This window comes from Sturnus vulgaris, chromosome 29 (assembly GCF_052056855.1).
Source record: "Sturnus vulgaris isolate bStuVul1 chromosome 29, bStuVul1.hap1, whole genome shotgun sequence".
Lineage (NCBI taxonomy): Eukaryota > Metazoa > Chordata > Aves > Passeriformes > Sturnidae > Sturnus > Sturnus vulgaris.
In genome coordinates this window covers 5560960-5585101 of record NC_142271.1, presented here as the reverse complement: position 1 = coordinate 5585101, position 24142 = coordinate 5560960, and the positions used below count along the sequence as shown (strand labels likewise).

The 24142-nt window shown below is 52.7% G+C and overlaps 1 protein-coding gene across 1 annotated transcript in view; it reads left to right on the top strand.

The window, feature by feature from the left end:
- Positions 1-24142, top strand: part of PLXNA2 (plexin A2) — a 137210-nt gene that overhangs the window by 103019 nt on the left and 10049 nt on the right. Inside the window, exons 14-27 of the mRNA XM_014872645.2 lie at positions 2614-2731; positions 3192-3328; positions 6190-6357; positions 6866-6959; positions 8109-8348; positions 8535-8678; positions 9728-9962; positions 11581-11723; positions 13792-14060; positions 17107-17173; positions 17746-17892; positions 18242-18401; positions 18513-18616; positions 22807-22906. Coding sequence (XP_014728131.2) covers positions 2614-2731; positions 3192-3328; positions 6190-6357; positions 6866-6959; positions 8109-8348; positions 8535-8678; positions 9728-9962; positions 11581-11723; positions 13792-14060; positions 17107-17173; positions 17746-17892; positions 18242-18401; positions 18513-18616; positions 22807-22906 — 2126 coding nt within the window. The remainder of the gene's footprint in view (positions 1-2613; positions 2732-3191; positions 3329-6189; positions 6358-6865; positions 6960-8108; positions 8349-8534; positions 8679-9727; positions 9963-11580; positions 11724-13791; positions 14061-17106; positions 17174-17745; positions 17893-18241; positions 18402-18512; positions 18617-22806; positions 22907-24142) is intronic.

Here is a 24142-nt window from a genome sequence, read left to right as displayed (position 1 = left end):
CCATTTGTTAGGAGAGCGAGGCGCTGACAGCCCCGTAATCCGAGTGGGCCTCCACTGGAGTCAATTCATTTGTTTCACTAAGAAAAATGTCAGCCCAAAATTAGAAAACGGGCCCGTAAGAGGGGACGGGCGAGTAAAGCCCAGAGCGCCACAGCCGCTGCTCTGCTGCCCCACGGGGCTGTGCTGGGGGAGCCCAGGGGTCGGCAGGGCTTTGGGGGATGTTTGTGGGGTGGGACAGGGCACACTGGTGATGTCTCCCCTTGGGTGGTGTCATCTCCTGGTGGGACAGCAGGATGGTGTCCCGTGCACTAGGACTGGGAATGTGGCGGTGGCCAAGATCCCGTGGCTGGTCCCAGCAGCACGGCCCTGCCCCAGCTTTGGGAGCTTTGAGAGGAGCTGTGCTCTGCTGGGAATTGCGTTTGGTGGCTCCCACTCAGAGCCCAGCACTGTGCAAGGACCTGTCACCAGCAGCACACGGTGGCCTCGGTTGGGTTTTGTCCATTCCTGGTGTTTCTTTCCCCATCTGGAGGGCAGAAGGGTCAGTGCAGAGTGCCAGGGAATTTGGGATCACGGGATGAAAGGTGCTTGAGGCTGCTGCAGGAATGGCTCCAAGCACGGCACCAATACCCATCACTGCGAGCAGTTGGGGCTGTTCTGCTGAGCAGTACTTTGTTATATTTTATTTTTCAAATAAAGGATGGAAGATTATGAAATTATCCCCCTTTGATGGTATGAAACCCTGATTTTATAATCATGACTCTAATTACGGCTCTTGAGCTTTCAAAGTTTGTTAACATCATTAAAACATTTACCCTGGGCAGATAACAGCAAGCGTTAGCATGAGAGCTGCCTTTTAAAGATGAATACAGATAAAAGGACCCTCTTAAGGGTTCTGTGGGCAGACTGAATTCCAAGACTGTAATGACTCTGCCATATGCTCCAGCCCGCAATCTATCAGCCAGCAATTAGGTTAATGTTGGTGAAAGGGCCACTTAGCCCGGCAATCGGCACCCTACAGCTCTGCCGAATGCATCATTTTGTAACAAGGTACCTGCTGGGGGTTTGGCTTTGAGCAGGGCTCGGACCAGGTGTACCCGGTCATTGTGCCCTGTCCCACACCCGTCCCTGCCCGGGCTGAGCTGCAGCTGCTGCTTTGCTGGCACAGTTGAGTTTTTGGTGTTTCCTTGTGGCAAGGAGAACCTCCCTTCCCTTCTCCTGCCCGTGGGGCGCCAGCAATCACTTCCCAGGCTTTGTTTGCCATGGCCCCAAGCTCGGAGTGGCCTCCTGTCCCCATTGCCAGCCTGCAGGAGGAGGAGGAGGAGGAGGGAGAGGTGAAGGAATGACAAGCAGAGAGGCTCAGGGGTGATGTCTGCTTGAAAGGCAGAGCGAGGAGCGCGTGGCAGAGGAAGGCTCCGAGCTGAGACGCTTCAAGCCCTGCTCTCTCTCCCAAGGCAGCTCTCTCCAGGCAGCCCCTTCTGCTGTGCAGCAGGGAGGACGTGCCCGTTCCAGCTCCTTACCTGCATCACCTGTGCGCCAGCTTCCTTTTGCCTTCAGTCCTCGTGGTTTATTTTCTTTTCTTTTTGATTTCATTTAATGCTGCTGAAGGCAGCTGGAAAGCTGCTGCCTCCCCACATTGGGGCCTTTTATGTCTTTGTGATTGCTCCCTTCTCCTTCAGCCTCAGCAGGCAGAGGCTGCTCTGGCTCTGCTCTGGTCCCACTCCCAGGCTCAGATCCCCACAGGCATCCCCTCATGGGTGGAACTGCACCTCCTGCCTCAGGCAGGTTACTCCTACCTTCAGCTTTTCATCCCTGAGGCAAATTACCCATGGTCAGGTCTCCAGTCCTGAGGCAAATTATTCCCACTCTCAGATTTCCAGTCTGGGGCAGGTTCCTCCCACCCTCAGCTCCCCAGTGCCTGCAGGGATGCTCTTGAATTTATCTTCCCAGCATTGCTGTGGGAGCAGGCAGCATCCAGGTCCATCTGGTGAGCCCTGCCAGCTGATGCCCCTCTGAAAACCTCCCCCAAACCTGCTGGCATGACTGGCATGCACTTGATCCCATCCCCAGCTGGTGTCACACATCCCCTGTGCCCTGGGATTTTGGCGATATCCATCCACAGTGATCAGTCGTGGTTAACCCCAGCAGCTCTCCCTGGCCCTGCAGCTTTCCCAGCCTCAGGCTGTGCCCACGGGGCTGAGCTTAGCCCTGTCCCCCAGCAGAAGCTGCTCTCCAGGGCTGTCTCTATCATCCCCCAGCAGGTTTCTCCAGTTTTGATTAACTGGGAGTCTGCAGTGTGAGCTGTTCCCTTAATGAACTCATCTGTTACTCTGAGGACTTTGCACTCACTTTGCTACTGGCTAATATATTGCCATTAGTGCTCTGCTTTGCTCTGGAGTTTACAGCTTGTAATAATTATGTCTAATTTTGATTTTTTTTTCCTTTAAATTACTACGCGGGGTAAAAATAGACTCAGTAATTAACTTCTTCCAAAGAGGAAGATATCAAAGTTAAAGAGGGGTGGGGAGAGAAAGGAGAAATAAAGGCAGCGTGGAGCTGTGCAGGGCACTGCTGGCACCTCCTGCCAAAGCTTCCCTGCGGCATTTCTGCTTCCAGGATCGTCTGTGAAATGGGGCAGGCGCTTCCAGGGATCAGCTCCGGCCCAGTGCTCCTGTGCATCGGAGAGTGCAAGCCCGAGTTCACGGCCAAGTCAGCGCAGCAGTACATGTTCGTGGTGAGTGTCCTGCTGGGGGACAGCACGTGTGTCCCCAGGAGCTGAGAGTGGCACATGGAAGGGGTTCAGCTCCAGCAGACAATCCCGGAATTGCTGGGGGTTTTTTTGGGGGAGATTCCTCCTGGTGTTGCAGAATTTTTGGTGGCTCACTCAGCAAGCCCAGCTTGCAGGATTGAGAGCTCACCCTGTGAATAAACCAGGGCTCCCACAGCTCTGCACCTCCAGGACAGTGATGATGGAATCACAGATTGGTTTGGGTTGGAAGGGATCCTCAAACACCCAGTGCCAGCCCTGCCAAGAGCAGGGACACCTTCCAGCATCCCAGGGACACCTTCCTCCATCCCAGGGTGCTCCAAGCCCCATCCAAGCTGGCCTTGGGCACTCAGGGATGTCCTTCTCTGCTGTCACAGCAGCTCCCTGGCACAGCAGGAGCACTGAGCTTGTCCTTTCCTTCCTGCAGACTCCAGCTGTGAGTTTCCTGAGCCCCAGCCGTGGCCCAGAGTCGGGAGGGACCATGGTGACCATCTCTGGCCACTACCTCGGGGCTGGCAGCCGTGTGTCCGTGCTCCTGGGCAACCAGACCTGCGAGTTCCACGAGTAAGAGACCAGCACAGGCTCCTGCAGCACCTCCTGCTCCCATCCCAGCACGGATCTGCTGGAGCTGAACGTGCAAAAATCCATCTGGGAGCCCCTAAGGCTTCCATTCCCTCTTTTATTGCATGAAACCATCTTCTCTTTTATTGTGATGGAGGCTTGCATGGCAAGGGAGGGATCCATCGGTGTCAGTGCTGTTCATTATTTCATTTTAATGCTGTTCCAATGGTAACTGCTCTGAAAATCACAGTGAAACATCACCGTGATGGAAATGTGCTTATATTGGTCATCAGTACCTGCCCCCAGCCTGGCTGCTCTGAAGCAAATGGAACATTTATAAGAAATATCTCCTTTCTCTTTTCACAGACCTGCTCTGCTTTTATTGCAGCCACTGCTGCAGGTGCCTCGACCTCCTAAAAATGGTCTGGGATCCTCAGGGCAGAGCAAGGCGAGGTTCTGCTCACACCTCCTGCTGAGGAACTTGCACAGCCATCAATCTCTGCTGGGATTTCGATGGCAAATTTGCTTTTTCCCCAACAGTGTAAACACAGAGTTGACATTTGCAAGGTTTAATGGGTTTTCCCGGGGCTTAGTTAAAAAAGAGACCTGTGGTTTACATCTGTGTGTATCAGTACACAGCCCTGCCCACCCTGCTGGCAGTGGGCACAGCCTGGGTGGCAGCCTGGTATCCAAAGGGATTCTGCCTCCCAGATCCTCGCTCAGGCTGCCCAGGAGGAACTGAGGAAAGTTTCTGGGAAAGCAAAGAGCCCTTGAGGTGAATTTCTTATCCTAAAGCCTGAGGGGTTCAGGGCTGTGGGAGCTGTGGGTGTTCAGGTGTGGGAGCACTCTGGGTTTTCAGCAGTTCTTGCTCTGGATCCACGCTAGGATGGTGCTCAGGGCATCCCAGGACCTTCCAGTGCAGCTCAGCCCTCCAGGTGTTAACCCAGTGTAACCAACCCATCAATATTTCCTCCCACACCCAAACCAAAAATGCCAAATTGCTCCCTCAGATGGGAACAGCGTTGCCAGCAGCAGAAGTGCAGGATCAGCCCTGCAATATCATCCCTTAAATACCTGATCCTATTCAGGCAACCTGCAGCTGCTGACCTGCAAAACCCGGAGGAGCTTTGGATTCCCTGGGTGTTGTAATTACAGCAGGAAGCAGAAACTTCAGCCAGGAGGGAGCAGTGGCTGAGCAGCCCCATCCCTCACGCTGTGCACTTGGTTTGCCTTGGACTCTTGTGAGGCAGTGAACTCCAGTTGTACTCGAGGGTGTGGGGGAGCCTGATGAGATGAAGCAGCTCCTAATGAGATTCCCTCTAATTACAGCTTCCCCCATTCTCCCCTCTCTGATCGGAGGAGTGGGTAGATTCACCATGACGACATAATAATAGCACAGAAAGCTAATTAGCTGATCACAGGGAGCTGGGAGCTGCTCTGCCAGCAGCCCTGCGTCACTCGGAGCCCGTGCCAGAGCTGGGCAGGCACGGCAGGGTCTGGGGTGGGCAGCAGCAGGGCAGGAAATCCTGGATATGAGGATATGAGGCTGCTCAGAATCACCCCGAGACTCAGCACAGGGGCTGAGGAATCCCACTCCTCACACAAGGAAGCCTTTGTGGCTAAATTAAATCAAGGTGGATGTGATGAAAGCAGGTGAGGATGGGAAAAGGTAAAGGAGCAGGGCAGGAAGGGGTGGATGTGTTATTGCACCAAGTACAATTGGTTTGAGGCGTTTCAGGGGGTCGGTTCTGTTCCCTCGGTTGTGAGGGGTGGAAGTGGCAAGGTGTGAGCTGGGAACTTTGTGGTACCTGCTGTTCCATGCCCTCCCAAATGTCCATGCTCCTTGGAGAGGGCAGCGAGTGTGCAAGGACCCCAGAAAGGGAGCACACATTGTCCCCTGCCAGGGACAGACACGGCTCCATTCAGGCACCTCCCCAAGCCCCTGAGGATGGTGAGGATGGTGAAGGTTCCATTCAGGAGTGCCAGGTTTTAATTTAAGTACCAGACTGGCAATGAGGTGCTGCAGACCTGCCTGCCCTCTCCCCTGGGAGAACCCAAAACTAAAGGAGCCACAGAAGGGACGCTGAGGTTGCAGCGAGCCAGGGGCAGGTTTGGGCAGAAAGGACAAGCACAGGTGGCTGTGCAGGAACACTGGCCTGCCAGGGATGTCCCTCCAGCACTTTCTGTAGGATCAGTGTCCAAGGAGCCGTGTGGATCCCCCCAGCTCTGTTCTGGATGCTCAGATCTCATTCCCCTTCTCCATCCCTCCACCCACCGGCGCCTTTGTGCTCTCACAGTGCCTCACTGCGCCGCTGCCTCGACCTTCTCCGGGGCTCTGGTGGCAGCAGATGGTCTGTTGTGTCCAGCCAGGCAGCACTGAGCCGAGGTCACCCCGCTCTGACGGGGACACAAAGCCCAAGGCAGCGGTGCCGGTGCCATGGCCCTTCCCAGGCAGGGGCTGCACGGGGCCATTGTGCCGCTCACAAGAGCCTCGTGTGTGCACTGGGGTGGGGAGGGGAAGAATTTGGCTTTTCACTGAGCTTATGCATCCCATTGAAAAGGCAGCCATCTGTTTTCACACGCCCAGCAGAAGGCAGCGGGTTCAGGGGGATGCGGGAGCTGCAGCTTGGCACAAAGAGGGATTTCAGCGAGGCTGCGCTGCTCTCACGGTGGGCAGAGCTCGGCACGGAGCTCCCTGCCCTTCCTTCCATGCCAAGCCCTCCTGCCCAGCTCAGGAGCTCCCCAGGTAGCAGTGTGGGGCTGGCTGAAGGCTCAGCCCTTCACTGAGCTGCCCCAGGACAGGACAAAGGCTGTTTCCTGCCTTCCACCACCCCATTAACACTGCTCGTTTCCCTCTTGTGCAGGCGATCCATGAATGAGATTGTTTGTGTGTCAGCACCCTCAGCCCACGGCCTGGGGACTGTTCAGGTCTCTGTCAGCGTGGACAGGGCTCAGCTGGAGAGGACTTTGCTGTTTGAGTACATCGATGACCCCAAGGTGCAGCACATCGAGCCCGAGTGGAGCATCGCCAGGTACCAGTTCTGACAGCACCTCCTTGGCTCTCCCCTGCTCTGGGGAGGACAAAAAAAGGGGCTGTTTGGAAATTCACATCCCACCCAGCATCCTGAATGGGTCAGGGCTGGGCATTTTTGGGGTTTGCAATCACCACAACTCAGCCCTGGGGTTACCAGAGTGGGTGTGTTCAGCAGACCCTGCACCAAGAGTTTGGGGCACAACCACAGCCCAGCTCAGCCCCTCTGCTGCAGAAAGGCACAACTGCTCATTAAAGGTTCTTTCTTGTCCTGGAGTATCACAAAACCAGCAGGCACCAAGCAAGGAGAGAGCTGATGTTAATGAAAACGCAGTGTGAGGAGCAGGGTGGCTGCTGCTGTCACAGCACAGGGACATTGCTGAGAGCCCTGGGCTGTTCCCATCCCCTCAAACCTGACCCTACAGGCACCTTGTGTCTGGGGCTGAGCTCAAGGCCAGGCTCTGTGCACAGCCCAGCACACTGACCAGCCTCTCCTGGCTTTCCCACAGTGGACACACACCCCTGACCATCACTGGCTCCAACCTGGACGTGATCCAGGAGCCCCGGATCCGTGTCAAGTACAACGGGAAGGAGTTTGTCAACGTGAGTAGGGGTTGGGGGCTGGGAGCCTCATCCTACAGCTCCCTGCATGGGGTACTGGTGTCAGGGCTGCCTGCCTGGGGGGGTTTGCCATGGCAAAAGCTGCTCTGGGGGTATTTCCTGCACTCCCCCAAACTGGGGACACTGGGAAGAGGGAATTTGACACATAAAAATGTGAAATTACCTCCTTCCCTTATCTGTAGTCTTTCAGTCCTTGAGTGAGAAACTGAGATGAAGCCCCAGCTAAATGGGGACTAAGCGAGGTTCTTGTGTGTGCTACAAGTAAGAATTGCACCTCCAGGACTTTAGAAAATTATTCTGATCAAGTAAAACTGAAATATATTGTTTCTATGCAGTGATCTTTGTGACTGAGTCTGTATTATCTGGGAAAGGGCAAATCACTTAGCAGTCTTTTCCTATTCCTTTTCTCCCCCTCAAGACCTTTTTTCATCTGAGCTCTTTTTAAAAAGACATCTAATTTTGTTGCTAGCACTTGCAGTTATAGTGCTACAAAAATAATTCTGAAGACACAAAATTGAGTGAAATTAAATCTTTCACTTATGGAGGGAGGCCAAATGGTTGGGCTCTTGCTGCTTTACTAGGCAAGAGCCCCATAAATCAGTGATTTCCCTGCTCTGAGGGCTGGAGGAGCTGTGGGTGTCCTCAGCCCAGCTGGAGGTGACCTTCATGTTCCCTCCTGCCCACCAGTGTCACACAATCCATTCCCTTCCCTCGCTGCCATTTGGGCATGGCCTCTAATCCCCCTTTGCAGCAGGGAACAGGTATTCCCTATGGGTCTGCTGCAGAGCTAGAGAGGAGGGAAGTGGAAAGAAATAGGAAAAAAATAAAGAAAAATAAGTAAGAGCTGCTGTGTGAGCCTTTAGCTCCACTGAAACATGGTTCATTTTGGGCTCACCCTCTATCTCTTCCCCAGTGCCTTCGTGCTGGCTGGAGGAGATTACCCAAAACCACAATAAGGCTGGAAAAAAACCTCTGAGAACCTCTGAGATCACGGAGCATCAAGCCTTGATATTAAATATTTCCAGCTAAGCATGAATCCACTTGACTTCCCAGCCACCAGAGCATCCCAGTCCAGCTCGGGGCAGAGTGTTCTGTTCCCTGCTGTGTGTCTGAAATCCTCCCTTCCCCCAGGTGTGCAAGGTGGTGAATGCCACAGCCCTGGCCTGCCTGGCACCACCGCTGAGCCCCGAGTACCGGCCGGGGCTGGACGCCGTGGAGCGCCCGGACGAGTTCGGCTTCATCTTCAACAACGTCCAGTCCCTGCTGGTCTACAACGACACCAAGTTCATCTACTACCCCAACCCCACGTTCGAAATGCTGAGCTCCACGGGCGTGCTGGAGCAGAAGCCGGGCTCTCCCATCATCCTGAAGGTAAAGGAGAGCCTCGCTCAGTGCGCGGGGAGCTCCCAAAAACCCCGCAGGGAGGGAGGGAGAGGGGTTATCCCTGCCGCGGAGGATGGGGTGAACACAGCCCCGCTGTTTGCATGAGCCGGGAGGGAGATGGAAGCTGGAGGAACGTGCTGCAGCTTTGTCGCTGTTGTGTCCCCGTGTCCCCAGGGCAGGAACCTGTGCCCGCCCGCCCCGGGAGGAGCCAAGCTCAACTACACGGTGCTGATCGGGGAGACGCCCTGCGCTGTCACCGTGTCCGAGACTCAGCTGCTGTGCGAGCCCCCCACCCTCACCGGGCAGCACAAAGTGATGGTGAGGGGCCACAAGTCCCGTCAGCATCCCCTTCCCCCCTGCTCCCCACCCCTTCTCCTTGCATACACAATCCCCAGTAGGATTTTGGATTTTATGGGTGCCTGATTGGAAGTTTAAAATACTGGTAGAGACTTTGTCCTTCCCTGAGAGTCACTCCCTTCTAGAACGAAAAATGCCCCTCGGAGCCTTCTAGAAGGAGCAGATCTTTCTGGCAGTGCCTTTGGCACTGGTTGCCATCCTTCCTCTGCATGAAGTTGAGACCATTCCCAGTGTTCTCCCTCCTGGAGGGATTTAATCAGCCCACGGAGACAGACCTGACCTGCCAAGTGCATGGAAAGGTTTTGCCTTTTCCCGAAGCAGGAGCCAGGAACATCTGAACGCTGGAGTGGTTGGATGAACACCCTCATCCAGGAGAGCAGTCAGTGCCTCCCTCTGCTCTGGGTTTGGGCACTGCTGCTTCCTCTGCTCCTCTTGCAGACCAAGCCCCAGCTGCCGAATTGCCTGAGCAGAGCCCAAATGAGATTGTAATTGTGATTTATTTCCCTTGAAGTTCACCATCCAAAACATATTCTGATTATCACAGCGTGACTCCCAGAAGTGCAACCTGGCTGAGAGCTGCTCACATCTGTGGCCAGGGCACATCCAAGAAAAGCCTGTCCTGGTGTTAACTGCAGCCTGTTTGCTCCACAGCTTTCACGTGGGGCTTTCTGCTCCCTTCTCTGCTCTGGCCTTGCAGTCACTCTGCTTTCTTGTCATTGAAACAATCAGGGGCTTGTTAATGTCCACGGTTTACGGAAAGGAGTTGAAAGCTTATAAAATGAAAGTCAAATGGAGCCATCAGATAATAAGAACAAAGCCCAGATAGTGAAGGGCTGGCACATTTATCATCACTTGAAGCCTCCCTGTGCTCACACAAGCAGCCCCTCTGTGTCTGAAGGCAGTTGGGGTTTTCTGTTCCTGAGCAGAGGTGGCTCAGCGCTCCCTGCACGGCCCCCGTGGGGCACAGGGACACCCCCCAAGCTGCTGCTCACCCGTGCTGTGCCCTGCAGGTGCGTGTTGGGGGGGTCATCTTCTCCCCTGGCTCTGTGAGCATCGTGTCCGACAGCCTCCTGACCCTGCCCGCCATCGTCAGCATCGCGGCCGGCGGCTCCCTGCTCCTCATCATCGTCATCATCGTCCTCATCGCCTACAAGCGCAAGTCCCGAGAGAACGACCTCACCCTCAAGAGGCTGCAGATGCAGATGGACAACCTGGAGTCCCGGGTGGCCCTGGAGTGCAAGGAGGGTCAGTATCAGTATCAATATCAGTGTATCAGTATATCAGCATTGTTATCAATATCGGTATCAGTATCATTATCAGTATATCAGTATCAGTATCAATATCAGTATATCAATATCAGTATATCAGTATATTGGTATCAGTATCATTATCAGTATATCAGTATGAATATCAGTATATCAGTATATCAATAAAAGTATATAAGTATATCAATATATCAGTAGCAATATCAGTATATCAATAGCAATATCAGTATCAGGATATCAGTTTCAGTATATCAGTATCAGTATCAGTACAGCTTGGTGCTCCTTGTGATTTGTTGATGGGTGCTGTTTGGGGTTTGTTTATGGGTGCTCCCTGAGGTTTTTTTGTGGGTGCTTTTTGGGGTTTTTTTTGTGGATGCTCCCTGGGGTTTTTTTGTGGGTGCTCTCTGTGGTTTGTTTGTGGATGCTCCCTGGGGTTTGTGGGTGTTCCCTGGGGGTTTTGTGGGTTTCCCATGGGGTTCCCATGCCTGTCCCACCCCAGGAGGGTGGCAGCCAGCAGACACAGCTCTGATGTGCAGGGGATGGGATCAGAGCTCGATCCTGCTTGGGGGCCGTGCCTTTTCAAAAGGCACAGAGAGAGGGGGGACAGAGGGGGCTCAGACCCCCAAATACCAGCGTGGATCCCAAACAGGAGGCAGGAGGGCTGGAGAGCTGGGCCAGTCCCTCCTCCAGCCTGAGCGGGAAGAGAAGGGCTGGAGGGAGGAAGAAGCTCCTCAAGCACTTGCTCCTGTGACATTTTGGGTGTTATTTGGAGTATCCAGAGCTGCTGGTTGAGAGTTTCCACATGGACAAGTCCTGTCCCCTGCAGGGAGGCAGCTGAGCCCCCCTCACCACAGGTGAAGATGGATTTTTGGGGGTTGCTGCTCTTGTGTCCTACATCCTCCCACCAGGGAAGTAAAATAAATAGCTGCACATTTCGTAGTGAAGGAAGTTGCACTGGATTTTTTCAACTGATTTCAAGGGGAGCCTTGAAAGCACTGGGCAAAAATTGAGATATATTGAGGAGAAGGCACAGATTCGGCTTGGCACAGCCCAGCTGGGGCACAGAGCTTCCCGAGCCAGCGTGTCACACTTTGGAGAGAGAACACGAGGAGACACATCCAGTTGTATAACACAGTGTTAGGGGAGGAAGAATGAATCCTTTCCTGACCCCTGCAGCAGCTCAGATTTGATCTGCATCAGATTTGATTGTCTTGGCAACTGTTGATAGAGGAGGAAAACAAGAAGAAAGGAAAATAGGGGAGGCACCAAGTTATGAAAACAGATCCTTGTTTCTCTGTGCAGCCTTTAAAGGTGTTTTAGGTGTGTGTGCGCAGGTGTGAACTGCATACAAATGAACCACAGCTTTGTTCTCAGTCTCTGCTCTGAGCAGCACCAGCTCTCCCACCCTCGGCTGCTCAGACCGAGTCTCCAGGAGTGTCTGAGCTCCCTGGGATCCTTCCCTGCCGTGCCCAGGGGCAGAGCAGGCACCCAGCCCTGCCCAAAACCTTCTCCCAAAACCTCCTGGAGGAAGGTGGGAAAGTGGAGCTCCCCCTGAGCTCCCCCTGAGCTGTCCCTGTGCTGTTCTCTCCCCCGAACAGCTTTTGCAGAGCTGCAGACGGACATCAACGAGCTGACCAGCGACCTGGACCGCTCGGGGATCCCCTACCTGGACTACCGCACCTACGCCATGAGGGTGCTGTTCCCTGGCATCGAGGACCACCCTGTCCTGCGGGAGCTGGAGGTAACTTCAGCTCTCCAAATTCCCCTGAAGCCTCAGGGAAGCCGGCAGGAAGCCCTGCAGCACCTTTATGGCTCCACACCAAACGTTTTTGGATACGTTATTAGTTCTTTCTAACTCCGAGCTTGGAGTTTAATCTCCTCCCACATCACCCGATTCCTTTCGGCTTCTCCTTCTTGGTGTTGGTTTATTTTTATTTATGGGGGTTTAAATCGCTCTAGGGCAGCGGCAGAGCAGGGCACAGTGGTCGGGGTGTGCTTTAAAGTCACCTCGTGGGGCAGGGGATGGAGAAGTGCCCGGAGCATCGTGCCCGGAGCATCCTGCTGCTGTTCCCTCGCGTGTCCACAGGAGGGCAAGGAGAATGCCCAGGCATTCCAGCCTCTGAGCAAGCGCTTCCATCTCCCTGGTTTTCCCACCAGGAATACCTAGAAATAGATGAAAAACTTTCGCTGGGAGTGCAGAGGAATTGGGAACGTTCAGGGGTCCATCAGTGCACGTGGCAGATGGGCCCTGCTCACCTGCGAGAGGCCAAAAAAAGGATGGGGCTTCATAAACATCATCTCACAGCTGGGATGGGGCTGTGATCCCCACCCTGGGATGGAGCTGCCATCCTCCATGTGGGATGTCCAGAGGCTCAGCTCAGCTTTTCACAGGCTGAGATTGCCCCAGTAAATCCTGAAATCCCTCACAGACCAGGGTTGGATGTAGGAGCGAGGGGTCCTGGTTGCTCCAGGGTTGGATTCCTTTTCCAGGCAGGCACTTCCCACCCTTAAAGCATTAATTTGGGTTCCTTTCCTCGGCCACCAGCCAAGCAGTCGCTGTGGTGCTGCTAAAGCAGGAGCAGCTTCTCCCAGCCCATTCCTGCTCTGAGTTTTCCAGCTCCATGCATTCTGTTTGCTGTTGGAGTTGCCAAAGAAGCTGATGCTCCAGCAAACAAATATGAATGCTTCTTTTTTACTCATGAAAAACAGAATTGCAGAAGTGATAAATGTGTTGCCAATTACACAGTTGCTTAATTATGTAACGTTAGTAAAACCAATACATAACTCTCCAAGATGTTTGGTAAAGAGTTGCTTCGTGCAGTTCATCATTTTCACTTGTAATGAATTACTTGAATCCGCAACTGGCTGAAAGCCTCAATTAATTTTTTACACTTGGCCCATAATAAAGCAATAGTCTAAATTAGTATTTAATTTACTTACAAGAGTGTCACTTTTTGTGCAGAACAAGCAGAACTGGGTGTCATTTCGGGGGCCGTTAGGCTCAAACTGCTGCTTTATGGCGTGCACAGAGTGCAGCTCCCAGCCAGGGTTCAGGGGAGCTGTGGAGGGGCAGCTTTGCTCAGCATGGACCAAAAACACATCAGGGATCCTGAGACCCCGAGGGATGGGTGCAGCCAGGGTTAAACCATCCTGTGCACGTTTCTGATGCCCCCAGAGTGAGAAGGACATGGACCTGCTGGAGCAAGTCCAGGGGAAGTTGCTCAGGGGAATGGAACAGGCTGGGAGAGTTGGAAATGTTCAGTCTGGAGAAGAGAAAGTTGTGTAGAGACCTCTCAACACCTTCCAGGACCTGAAAGGGTGACAGGAGAGCTGGAGTTGTGATTGTTCATCAGGAACTGGGGGGACAGGACAAGGGAGAATGGATTCAGACTGGTAGAGGGCAGGGTTGGATGGGATATTGGGAAGAAATTATTCCCTGTGAGGGTGGGGAGGCCTCAGCACAGGCTGGGGCCAGAGTCTCTCTCTGGCAGCTCCAGGCTGTCCAGAGCAGCTATGGCTGCCCCTGGATCCCTGGAAGTGTCTGAGACCAGGTTGGAGCAGCCTGGAACAGTGAAAGGTGTCCCTGCCATGGCAGGGGGTGGGATGAGATAATTTCCAGTGTCCCTTCCCACCCATGCCATTCCCTGCTCCTGTGAGTCCCCCAGTGCTGGCAGAGTGACCCCAGGGCAGGGTGACCCCAGGGTGACCCCAGGGCAGAGTGACCCCAGGGCACTGCAGCACTGCCCTCCCATCCCTTGTCCCCTTGTCCCCTCCATGCCGTGGCTGAGGGCCGTGCTCTCCTCCTGCAGGTCCAGGGGAACGGGCAGCAGAGCGTGGAGAAGGCCTTGAAGCTCTTTGCCCAGCTGATCAACAACAAGGTGTTCCTGCTGACCTTCATCCGCACGCTGGAGCTGCAGCGCAGCTTCTCCATGCGGGACCGCGGCAACGTGGCCTCGCTCATCATGACGGGGCTGCAGGGCAAGCTGGAGTACGCCACGGATGTCCTCAAGCAGCTGCTCTCCGACCTCATCGAGAAGAACCTGGAGAACAAGAACCACCCCAAGCTGCTCCTGCGCAGGTGAGGCCGGGGATGGGCAGGGCACGGGGCTGCCAGGTGGAATTTCTGCATGGAGAGGGCTGGGAGGGGCTGCCCAGGGAGGTGCTGCAGGCTCTGCGTGGTCTGGTCTGGCTGGCAAGGTGGGGATTGATCTCAGATTGTGCTCGATGCTCTCTGAGGTCTTTTCCAAGCTGATGAACAGCAGGATTCTGTGATCTGAGGGCTCTGCAGGAATTGGTGTTTGAAGGGAATCTCAGCTCTCCGTGGAGGATTCCCATCCATTTCCTCACCTGTCTCCAGGATAGGGGTTAGCCCCGCTCTGGGAGCTCACAGAGGGCTGGACACGGTCTCAAACCAGATTCCCTGGCTCTGCCTGACTCGAGAGCAGCATTTGTGTGCCACAGCTGGGCCAGGAGCTCCAGGGTGGATTGAGCAACTCACCCAAGGCAGAGCTGGGAAGTGGCACCAAGAAAATAGGGCAAAAAACGTGCATGAATGTGGGGCAGACAGCAGGCACAAGGAAAAGGCTCCCTCTGTTCTCCACATCCTTGGGGGTCCTGCAGAGCCTGGCCTTGGCCAGTGCTGCCCCTGGGCTGTGCTGGGGCTCTGCTGGAGAGAGGGCAGGGTTTCATAGCTCCAGGAAAATTTCAGGGGTCCCTGCAGCCACAATGAATATACTTGACAGGAAATTGCTTTAAATCTGGCTGTGTTTGCGCAGGCAATAACTCATCTTGGCAAAGGAAGCCGCCTTAATTTCCCCCGTGGTTTGACGAGTCGCTGGGAAGGCGTCTTCTGCCTCAGCCATCAATAATGACTTTTCCTGGCTCTCCAAAAAACACAGGCATGGTGATAAGAGCTGTGCCCCCTCCTCCCTGCACAGCCAGCAAGGAGTCAGGGCCGTCTGTGGGCTGTCTGTCCTTGGGGCTGTCTGTCCATGGGGCTGTCTGTCCTTGGGGCTGTCTGTCCTTGGGGCTGTCTGTCCTGCACCAGGATTTACCCATTGCACAGGGAACCCGGATCTTCCCAGGGATGGGGCATCTACCACCAGTCTGGGCAATTTGGGCCAGTGTTTCACCGCCCTTACAACAATTCCTGCTTTATATCTAGTCTGAATCTACTCCCTCTTATTTTAAAAGCTTTATTCCTTGTCCTGACATTCCAGGTCCTATGAAACCTTGGGCTGGAGACCTTTCCCAACCCCATGCCCGACTGCTCCAGCCCAGCCTGGAACTCCTTGCTCTGACTTAATAAGGAGTGATCAGCCATGAAGTGAAACACTATTTTTCAAAATGTTTTGAGCTCTCTGGTGGCAGCAGTTGATAACTGACACTCAGTTCTTTCCCTCTTTCTTCCTCTCTCTTTCTTCCACGACTGCCCCTCGCGGGAGACAGCAAGAAAGTTGACGTTAAATCAAACAGCTGCTCTGGTTGCTGGCAACAGCAGTTTGGAGACCTACATAGAGCAGGGAGAATTAATAAAATACATATTTATTTTTTAGGTTCTCTCAGCTTGTTTTGTTTAGGTTTGTTTTCTTGCTGGTGCCTCAGGAAGCCGGTGGAGCAGCCAAGGCTGGGCACTGGATTCAGAATCCTTTGGAAAATCATCTCTGGATTGTGCTGTGCCCTCCTTCTGTGGCCAGCATGACCATGCTCCAAAGCTAGGGATCCTCTTCTGCCCTGGTAATCTCCAGGAGCTTATTTTTTATTTTTGGAGCAAATCTTTCAGAGCATCCAGTGGCCAGTGATGGCACAGAGCACTGCTGCTTGGGGAAGCTCAAAACCTGGCAGCAGATTTTGGGGCCCAGCAGATTTTGGGGCTCAGCAGAGCCCTCAGTGTGTAGGAGAAAGGCCAGAGTTTCCCATTCCCAAGGCAGAGGAGGACAGGGATGCTTTAATTGGGTGCCTGAAACATTTCAAACAGGAGATCCATGTGTGTGTCAATTTGTAGGATGAATTTTTAGGCAGCTAATCAATTCAGGCTTAAATTCTTTGGGGATCTGCAGACGTTTTCACCAATTCCTGACAGATGTTGCCATCCTAGGAGATGATGGATGATGTGACCCCAGGTCTGTTGGCCAACTGGTGTCAGTTTTTGTTTGTTGAAATCTCTGGCTCCTGTTCATTCTTGATCTGCTTGGCTCTGGAATCAAGCCCTGTGTTTCTTTGGTGTGTGCTTGTAATTCCAAGCACTCACAATGCTGTGGGGATTCACAGCAAGAAGCAATCCCTCATTTAAGGGCAAGAATGGGGAAAATGGGTCTGGAGTGGGATGTGACCCTCTCCAGGTCAGGGAGGAGGTGACCTGGTTCATGGTGAGGGCAGAGGGATCAGTCCCCAGGGAAAGGATGCAGGGAATTGCATTCATCCTTCTTTGCTTGCTGGAATTTGGACCAGATCCTGGTGTCAGTGAGGGGAAGGCTGGTGGTGCAAAGCCATGGTCACAGCTGGCCAGGGTCGTGGTCACAGCTGGCCAGGGTCGTGGTCACAGCTGGCCAGGGTCATGGTCACAGCTGGCCAGGCTGCAGCACAGCAGCTCTTCCCTGCACGGGGCTGGGGCTCCAATATGAGACATCCTATGTCCATCAGAGCCATCCCATCCCATCCCATCCCATCCCATCCCATCCCATCCCATCCCATCCCAGGAAAAGAGGCTGTGGAGCTTTAAGTGAAGCCTCTGGGCCCTGCAGAGGCAGCGTTAAAAACTCCCATTAGGAGCCATTGTATTTAAATTAGAGATAATTTCGGGCACAATGCGGGGAGAGGACACTGGGTGGGACTGGGGAGAAAGCTGCAATTTCTCTGCCATTGTCACTCGGCTGTCCCTGATTGCCAGGAGCTGCTGTAAATCCCAGTGATTTACTGAGCCAGGCTGTAATTTGCACCACGTGCGAGGAGCTGAGTGTCACCAGGCTGGTGTCACCAGCCCCATCAGGCTGGCAGCTGGGTGGTCCTGGCAGCGCTGCAGGGACACGGGGACAGCTCTGAGCCCACCCTGCTGCCCCGGGGGGCTGTGCCAGGCTCAGCTTTGGGCGCTCCGTGTGTGATTTGTCCCCTCCTGCCTCCCCCAGGACCGAGTCGGTGGCAGAGAAGATGCTGACGAACTGGTTTGCCTTCCTGCTGCACAGATTTCTCAAGGTAAGCAGAGCTGGAGCGGGGACCCCGCTGCTGTCTCACCCTCCAGCCACCCCCGGGTGCACCTGGGGGTGAAACTCTTCCATCAGCCTCCAAAAAATGGAGTAGCAAGGATGGAGAGGTGGAAATTCGCACTGTGGCTGCTGCTCCGTGCTCACAGCCTCAGGTGTCCTGGAGTAATTCCCACGTAAAGGAGGTTCTGTTTCACCTCTGTGGTACCCGAGGGAAATTCTCACATATTCATGCCTCAGCTTCCATAGTTTTTAACTTAATTTGTGGCTTTGGAAGCCCCGCTGAATTTGCTCCAGGGGAGTGAACAGTGAGATGGAGATCTCAAATTCCATTTTTTCCAGCCCTATAGATTCAGGAAGGATTTGCCAAAGCCAACAGAGCCATGGAGCAGTGGAGCCCACGGGTTTGGCTGTGACCCTCCAGGGCTGCACATGGGATAAGGATTGAGCCAGCGGGGCTGAGAGGGAATCCTGTGCTGGGAGGAATCCTGTGCCAAAGGGGACTGGGAGCCGTGAGGAGAGGCACCTTCACCCTGTGTGACTCTGGTGTCCCCTGTCGTGCAGGAGTGTGCTGGAGAGCCCCTGTTCATGCTCTACTGTGCCATCAAGCAGCAGATGGAGAAGGGCCCCATCGATGCCATCACGGGAGAGGCACGGTACTCCCTGAGCGAGGACAAGCTCATCCGGCAGCAGATCGAGTACAAGACCCTGGTGAGTGGGGAATTCTGCTGCCCCTCAGCTGGGCTGGCCCTCGCAGCAGGGACCAGGACACTGCCTGAGGTGTGAGCATTGCTGGGCAATAGGGACCCCGTGTCCCAGCCAGGTGTGTCCCCAGTTTGCAGGTTTGGTGTGAGGGGAAGGTTTTATCTCCCTGTGCTCTGGGCACTGCCCTCCTGTAGTGAGTGAAAATGGGCATCCAGGGCTCCCCTCCCAGCAAGAATTGTATAAATGTGATGGGTGCAATAGCAGTGATGCATTTAGGGCTGCAGTGGGGTTTTGTATGGGAGGAGGGTGTTGTGACACTTCTCCTTCAGAGCATGGTGAGATTCTTCTCTTGCAGATCCTAAACTGTGTGAACCCAGACAACGAGAACAGCCCCGAGATCCCTGTGAAGGTGCTGAACTGCGACACCATCACCCAAGTCAAGGAGAAGATCCTGGATGCCGTGTACAAAAACGTCCCCTATTCCCAAAGACCGAGAGCTGTTGACATGGATTTGGGTAGGAGCTGCCCTGCCCGATGGGAGGGGGGTGACCAGAGGGGCTGGGGGTGATTCCTGGGGGGGTTTGCAGAGCTTGGCCCCCTCTCACCGTGGCTCTCCCCTCTCCCAGAGTGGCGGCAGGGCCGGATTGCCCGTGTGGTGCTGCAGGATGAAGACATCACCACCAAGATCGAGGGGGACTGGAAGCGCCTGAACACCCTGGTGCACTATCAGGTGAGGGACAGCCCCACTGACAGCTCCCAGAAAGCTGCCAGCAGGGAAAAGAGCAGCAGGAACCTCATTCCCAAGTGTCTCATCTGCCCAGACCGACAGGGAGGTCACGTTTGTGTGATAAACCAGAAGGGTTCCATGTGCTCCAGCATTAGGGGGGAAAGCAACCTTGACACCGAGCTCAGAGGAAGCAGCAGAGTTGAAAATTGGCTAAATTAAACCTGCCAGCAATGGGAGAGAGGCAGAGGGAGCAGTGCAGGGGCTGAGCTGACACTGCTGGGGCTGAGGGGTCTGGGGAGGGCAGCACGGGGGGCTCGGGGCTTTGTCTGGGGGTCTGGGACAGCCTGGAGGGCAGCAGGGGAGGCATCAAGTGACAGGAAAGTGGAGCCAGGCAGTGAAGATGCTCACACAGGGTGGGTGAGGAGGCCTAAGAAATTCTTGCCATCTTCAGCTTCTGGATAGGGCAGAGTCTGTTGGGAAGAATTCCTTGCAGTGTGAAAGATGGGAAGAGAGGGAGCTGAGGAAGGTTTGGTTAGAGAGAATCCAAGCAAAAGATGGGAGGAGAGGTAAGGAGGGAACTGAGGAAGGTTTGGCTGCAGGCAATCAAAGGCTTTCCCTCCCAGCCTGTCTGCAGCACAGGATAACTGCATTAATTGGGACGAGTAACCTACTCCTGTCCATCAGCACCTCCCCAGAAGTGTTTAGTATTTAATCTGGCATCTCTCCCTGTTTATCCAGCATCTCCAGTCCATCAGGCTGCCTCACGCTGGGGGACTTGAATGGGAGCCAGTATTGACAGGAGCTCTGCAATCAGGGAGCAGGCAGGAGAGTGCCATCAATATGCACCGTGCATGTTAAACAGCACCTCCAGGGTCAACTTTTCCAAGCAGCCCCCAGGATTTAAACACAGATTACCGTAAAATGTCAGAGGAGTGGCGCAGATTAATTCTATTGTTCCTAAAAATCTGTTTTACCTGACAGTTGCAAGGGATTAACCAACATGCAGGGAAGCAGCGAGACTTTATTATGCCTTGATCTTTAAAAGTCATCGTGAGGAAGTCACAAGTGAAAGCTGTGCCTGTCTGATGTGTGCTGGATGCTGGGGGAGGGAGAACTTTCATTCCAGTGCCTGTGGGAAAACCTGAGCCAAAAGCTTCCCCTTAAAATAAACAAAATCCTCGCAGCACTCGAGATGCTGCAGCTCCTGCTGCCATTTGAATGTCAGGTTTGCTCTGGAAGAAAGGAGAAGTTGGCAGCCAAACATCCAGCCAGGGAGTGACACGAGTCTGCCTGATCTGGCCCGAGCTCTGCTCAGCCCAACGGAGCTGTCTCAGTCATTAAAGAGAAGCCAAATTCTTTTAACTGTAGCAGAAATCCTGTCAAAGCGAAGCTTTTGCAAGAAACTAACAGATATAGATAGATATATATATATACATATATATATATTTATTTTTTTTACATGTTTTATTCTTACCAGTTTGGGTTTTTTTTTTTCCCTGTTGGAGTAAAAGTTCTTATTAGATATCAAAAATAGAAATGTTCCAGGACTACACAGTAAAACAGATATCTGGGTAAAGGCCTGGCTTTAAGAGGGTATAAAATCACTGGAGTTCTCACTGTTTAACAGGAGTGTGACACGTGAACTAGGTGTGGTTCCAACCATTAAAACAAATGTGGGTTTCCAGAGGAGTAGTAATGATGATTTCTAGATTTCTAGGAAAGAAATGAAAGCTGCTTTGCAAAGCTCTGCCCATCTTTAATTCAGGGCTGTTTTGTCTTTGCTCTGAGGGCAGGGAGCTCCCTGGGTGTGCAGGTGCTGCTGGGAGATGCTCGGCCCAGGTTCCCATCCCGCAGCTCCAGGTGGGTCCCTTGGACAGGTGCTGGCACCTGGGAGGGGCCAGAACCCTCCTGGTCCTCAATTCCCTGCTCCTGATTCCCAGGATCCATTCCCCACAGCCCCAGACCCTCCTCCTCCTCCTCACTGTGCCCTCAGGGGGGTGATTTCATCCCAAGGGCTCCCAGCTCCAACCTTCACGCTGGATTTTGACACCGTTGCTTTTGTTTTCTACATTAGAATCACAAAAACACAATAACTGATCAAAAGCATTTTTCGTGGGAAGCCTTCACACACAAAACCCAAATTGGAATTAAAGAGAAATATTCACTTTTCTAATAGTTTTGAACCACTTTATGAAATTATAGAGAGAACTGTGCACCTCCTGCTTATTTCTTCATTTACAAAAATAGATGTGTAGCTTAAATAAGTGTAATTCTTTGTTAAATTCTCTGGAGCTGTTATACATGGCAAGGATTTGTGTTACATTTGTGTCGTATCCTCTTGGTTTCATGGCTATTAAACTCCATGGGAGAGTCTTACCCCGTGTGGTTTCACTCAGGAAAAATGAAACACTGAATTTAATATCGAATGATTTACAGTGGCTCACGCAGGGTTAACTCAGAGGCAGCAGAGCATGAATACCTGTCAGCCCCTTCGAGTCTGGAGAGGCCAGGAGACCAGGAAAGTGTTTTAAATGAAAAATTAGAAGGAGAAAAGAGAAGGTTTGGGTGGAAAAACGAGGCTTAGGAGGCGAGGGTGGTGCAGATGCAGAGCTGGAATCGTCATCGCGCCCTCGCTGCTCCTCACAAACACAACTCCATGGCCTGGGCTCCCTTCTCCCCCTGCCCAGGCTTTATTCCCCATGTCTTTAAGGTGGTTTGTGCCCCCCGTTTCCAGCCTGTAGAACAATCAGAATATTTATAAAGTTGTAGAGCAGGCAGGCAGCTCGGAGCGCGTCCCGGGGGTGCCGTGGCAGCGTGTGCTCCACCTGAGCCTGATCTGCAGCTGCTGGGGCTGAGCTGACAGCAGCCATTCCACCCAAAATTTACAGAGTGAGAGGGCTCCTTTTTTTTTTGTGTGTGCGTGTGGAATTTTTAGTGCCTCTCTCCCAGTTAAGCACAGCCCTGGTGGAAATGGATCCGGCACGGGAGCGCCCTGGGCTCGGGTTTCTCCCTGGTGAAACGGAGCTGAAGTGGCAGCTAATAACAGCCTAAGAAAATAATATCAGCACTGATCACTTCTTCCACTGACTTAATAAATTGGATGAAGTGAGGCAGGAGCAGCAAAGAAAATAATGGAGGTGTTTGGAGTGTTTTGCTTAGAAAAATCTCCCTTTTGTGCCGTGAAACACAAGTAACCATTATTTCCACTATCACCAGTAATAATAATAACTCGGATTTCTATGAAACCTCTCATCTGGATGGAGCCCGAAGCCTTGGAGGCAGCACAGGTCCCTGTGTGCAGCTCCCCTTGGTGCTGCAGATAGGGTACAAACCCCTGGAGCTGCTGGGGGAGAAAAAAAACCTCCCAGTGCTGAGCCCATCATGAGACTCCTGGGACATAATGCAGGATTTAGCCCCAAGAAGCAATTCCTGCAGCAGGAAGAGGAATTTCTTTTGTACTGAGCCTCTAAAAAGTGTCTGCTGGGCCCTGGCAAGATGTGGTGACACTCTACTCCCTCGCTGTGCTGCACCACAGGTCACAAGTTCAAAATTAAAAGCTACTCAGGCCCATTCCCTGGAAACCTGCAGATCCTTAATTAAGGGGAATAAGTTAGAAAACTTCCAGTGACTACCAGATTTATAGGGAGGATAAAATTAAACATGGCTACTAAAATCTGCTGTAACAAAACCTTGTTAGCGCTAATGTTCATTTATAGTTTGACTTCCCAGTGTTTAATTCCTTCTCTGGAGCAGTAAAGGGATAACAATTAAATACCCTGAAAGATGGCTTTATGACTTGCTCCGCTGTAAATCAAACTTTTAAAGTTCGTAAAAATTGCTAAAATAAAAAATGGTTTAATAGGAATGTTTTATGGCCCATAACGTTATTACAGCCTTTTTATTCCCTCTGCATTGTTACTTTAATTGGATCACAACAATTCTTGAGATTCTCATTTTTATTGGGTAAGGCATAATCTTAAATCAGAACGACCAAAAGCATCTTCACCACATCTTTTGATTTATTCCTCATTTCCTTCAGGCTCTTGCTGGAGCCTGACCCTGCACAGGGCTCAGCCAGGCTGGGAGTGTGTCCTGGATTCTCCTTCCCAGGATCTGCTGGGGATTCCAGGGACCCAAGGGATCCCAGAGTGGGCAGGGAATCCCCCTGAGCTCCTCCTGCTTTGCCTCCCCAGGTGTCAGACCGCTCCGTGGTGGCTCTGGTTCCCAAGCAAACCTCATCCTACAACATCCCTGCCTCTGCCAGCATCTCCAGGACATCCATCAGCAGATATGGTGAGAAACGGGATGGGATGGCTCATGGACACACACTGGGATTGAGGTGGGGAAAAAGCAGCCAAACGAATGTAAATCCAAACAGAAAAACCTCCCTGGTGGCTGGTTTGGATTGCAAAGGCTTTTCCAGCTGTGAGAGCAGCAAAAGGACCAGGAAAGGTGAGAGGAGAGAAAAGGAAATGCCCAGCACAGGAGCAGCCTTTGGGAATGTGGGAACTGGGAAAGTTCCGAGGGCTCAGAGGGGATGGATGATGCAGGAAAGCATCTTTGAGCCCCCGGGGCTGCAGCACAGATAAACCTGATCCCTCCCCAAGTGCAGTATCCTGAGCTCTGAGCTCTGAGCTAATGGGTCACAAATGGGGAAGGGCAATCTTAGCACAGAGTGCAGGGATGTGCACACCTGGGAATTCCTGATTTGCATAATAGAAGGGCTCAGCACATTCCAGAGGGTCCCTGAAGATGCTGCAGCCTGAGAAAATGAGCCTGGGAGGTGCCAGGTGCACCTTGGAACACTAAATCCACAATAATTGTAATAATAGACTTCCATAAAAGGCAGCAGTGGCAAAATCTCTCGAGTGCTGATCTTTCATTATCGTTCATTTCACAGAGTGTTTTACCAGCAAAAAGTCTCCTGACAAAGCCACCTCCTCCTCCTGTTTATAGCTCCCAAAATAATGTTGGTTTTTAGCTCGAGCAAGAGTTCTGAGGAGCCAAAACCAGGGGAGACTTGAGGTAAAATTCAGGAGAAAAGGGATTTCTGCCTGTTGGCCCACAAGTGTCCAACACATCCCTTGGCCCAGGTGATGGAAAAACCAAGGCTGGGTCTCCCAGCCTGAAGCCTCAGTGCTCATTGATCTCTGTCAGCTGCAAAAGCTTTTGCAAAGCCCCGATCTGAGCCATCATTGCTCATGTTAAGATTAATATTTCTAATTGTGCCGGCAGAATTTAAATTAGATACTTATTTACTTCCCCTGTTATATATCAGTACAGAGATATGTTTAAAAATAGAATTACTGCATGCTTCCTGAGCTGTCCCCCTGTCTGTCTCCTTAATTATATCAGTTGGAGCACTCATTTATCTAAGCCTTAATCAGGGATGAAAATCCAGCTACTTTGGTAATGACTTGAGTATTTCCCTCAGCTGATTTACGATCGATCCCCACACTCCTGACGAGGAGGGTGAGCAGTGAATTGAAGGCTAAACTTGAGGAAATGCATGAGATTCCCAGAGAACAA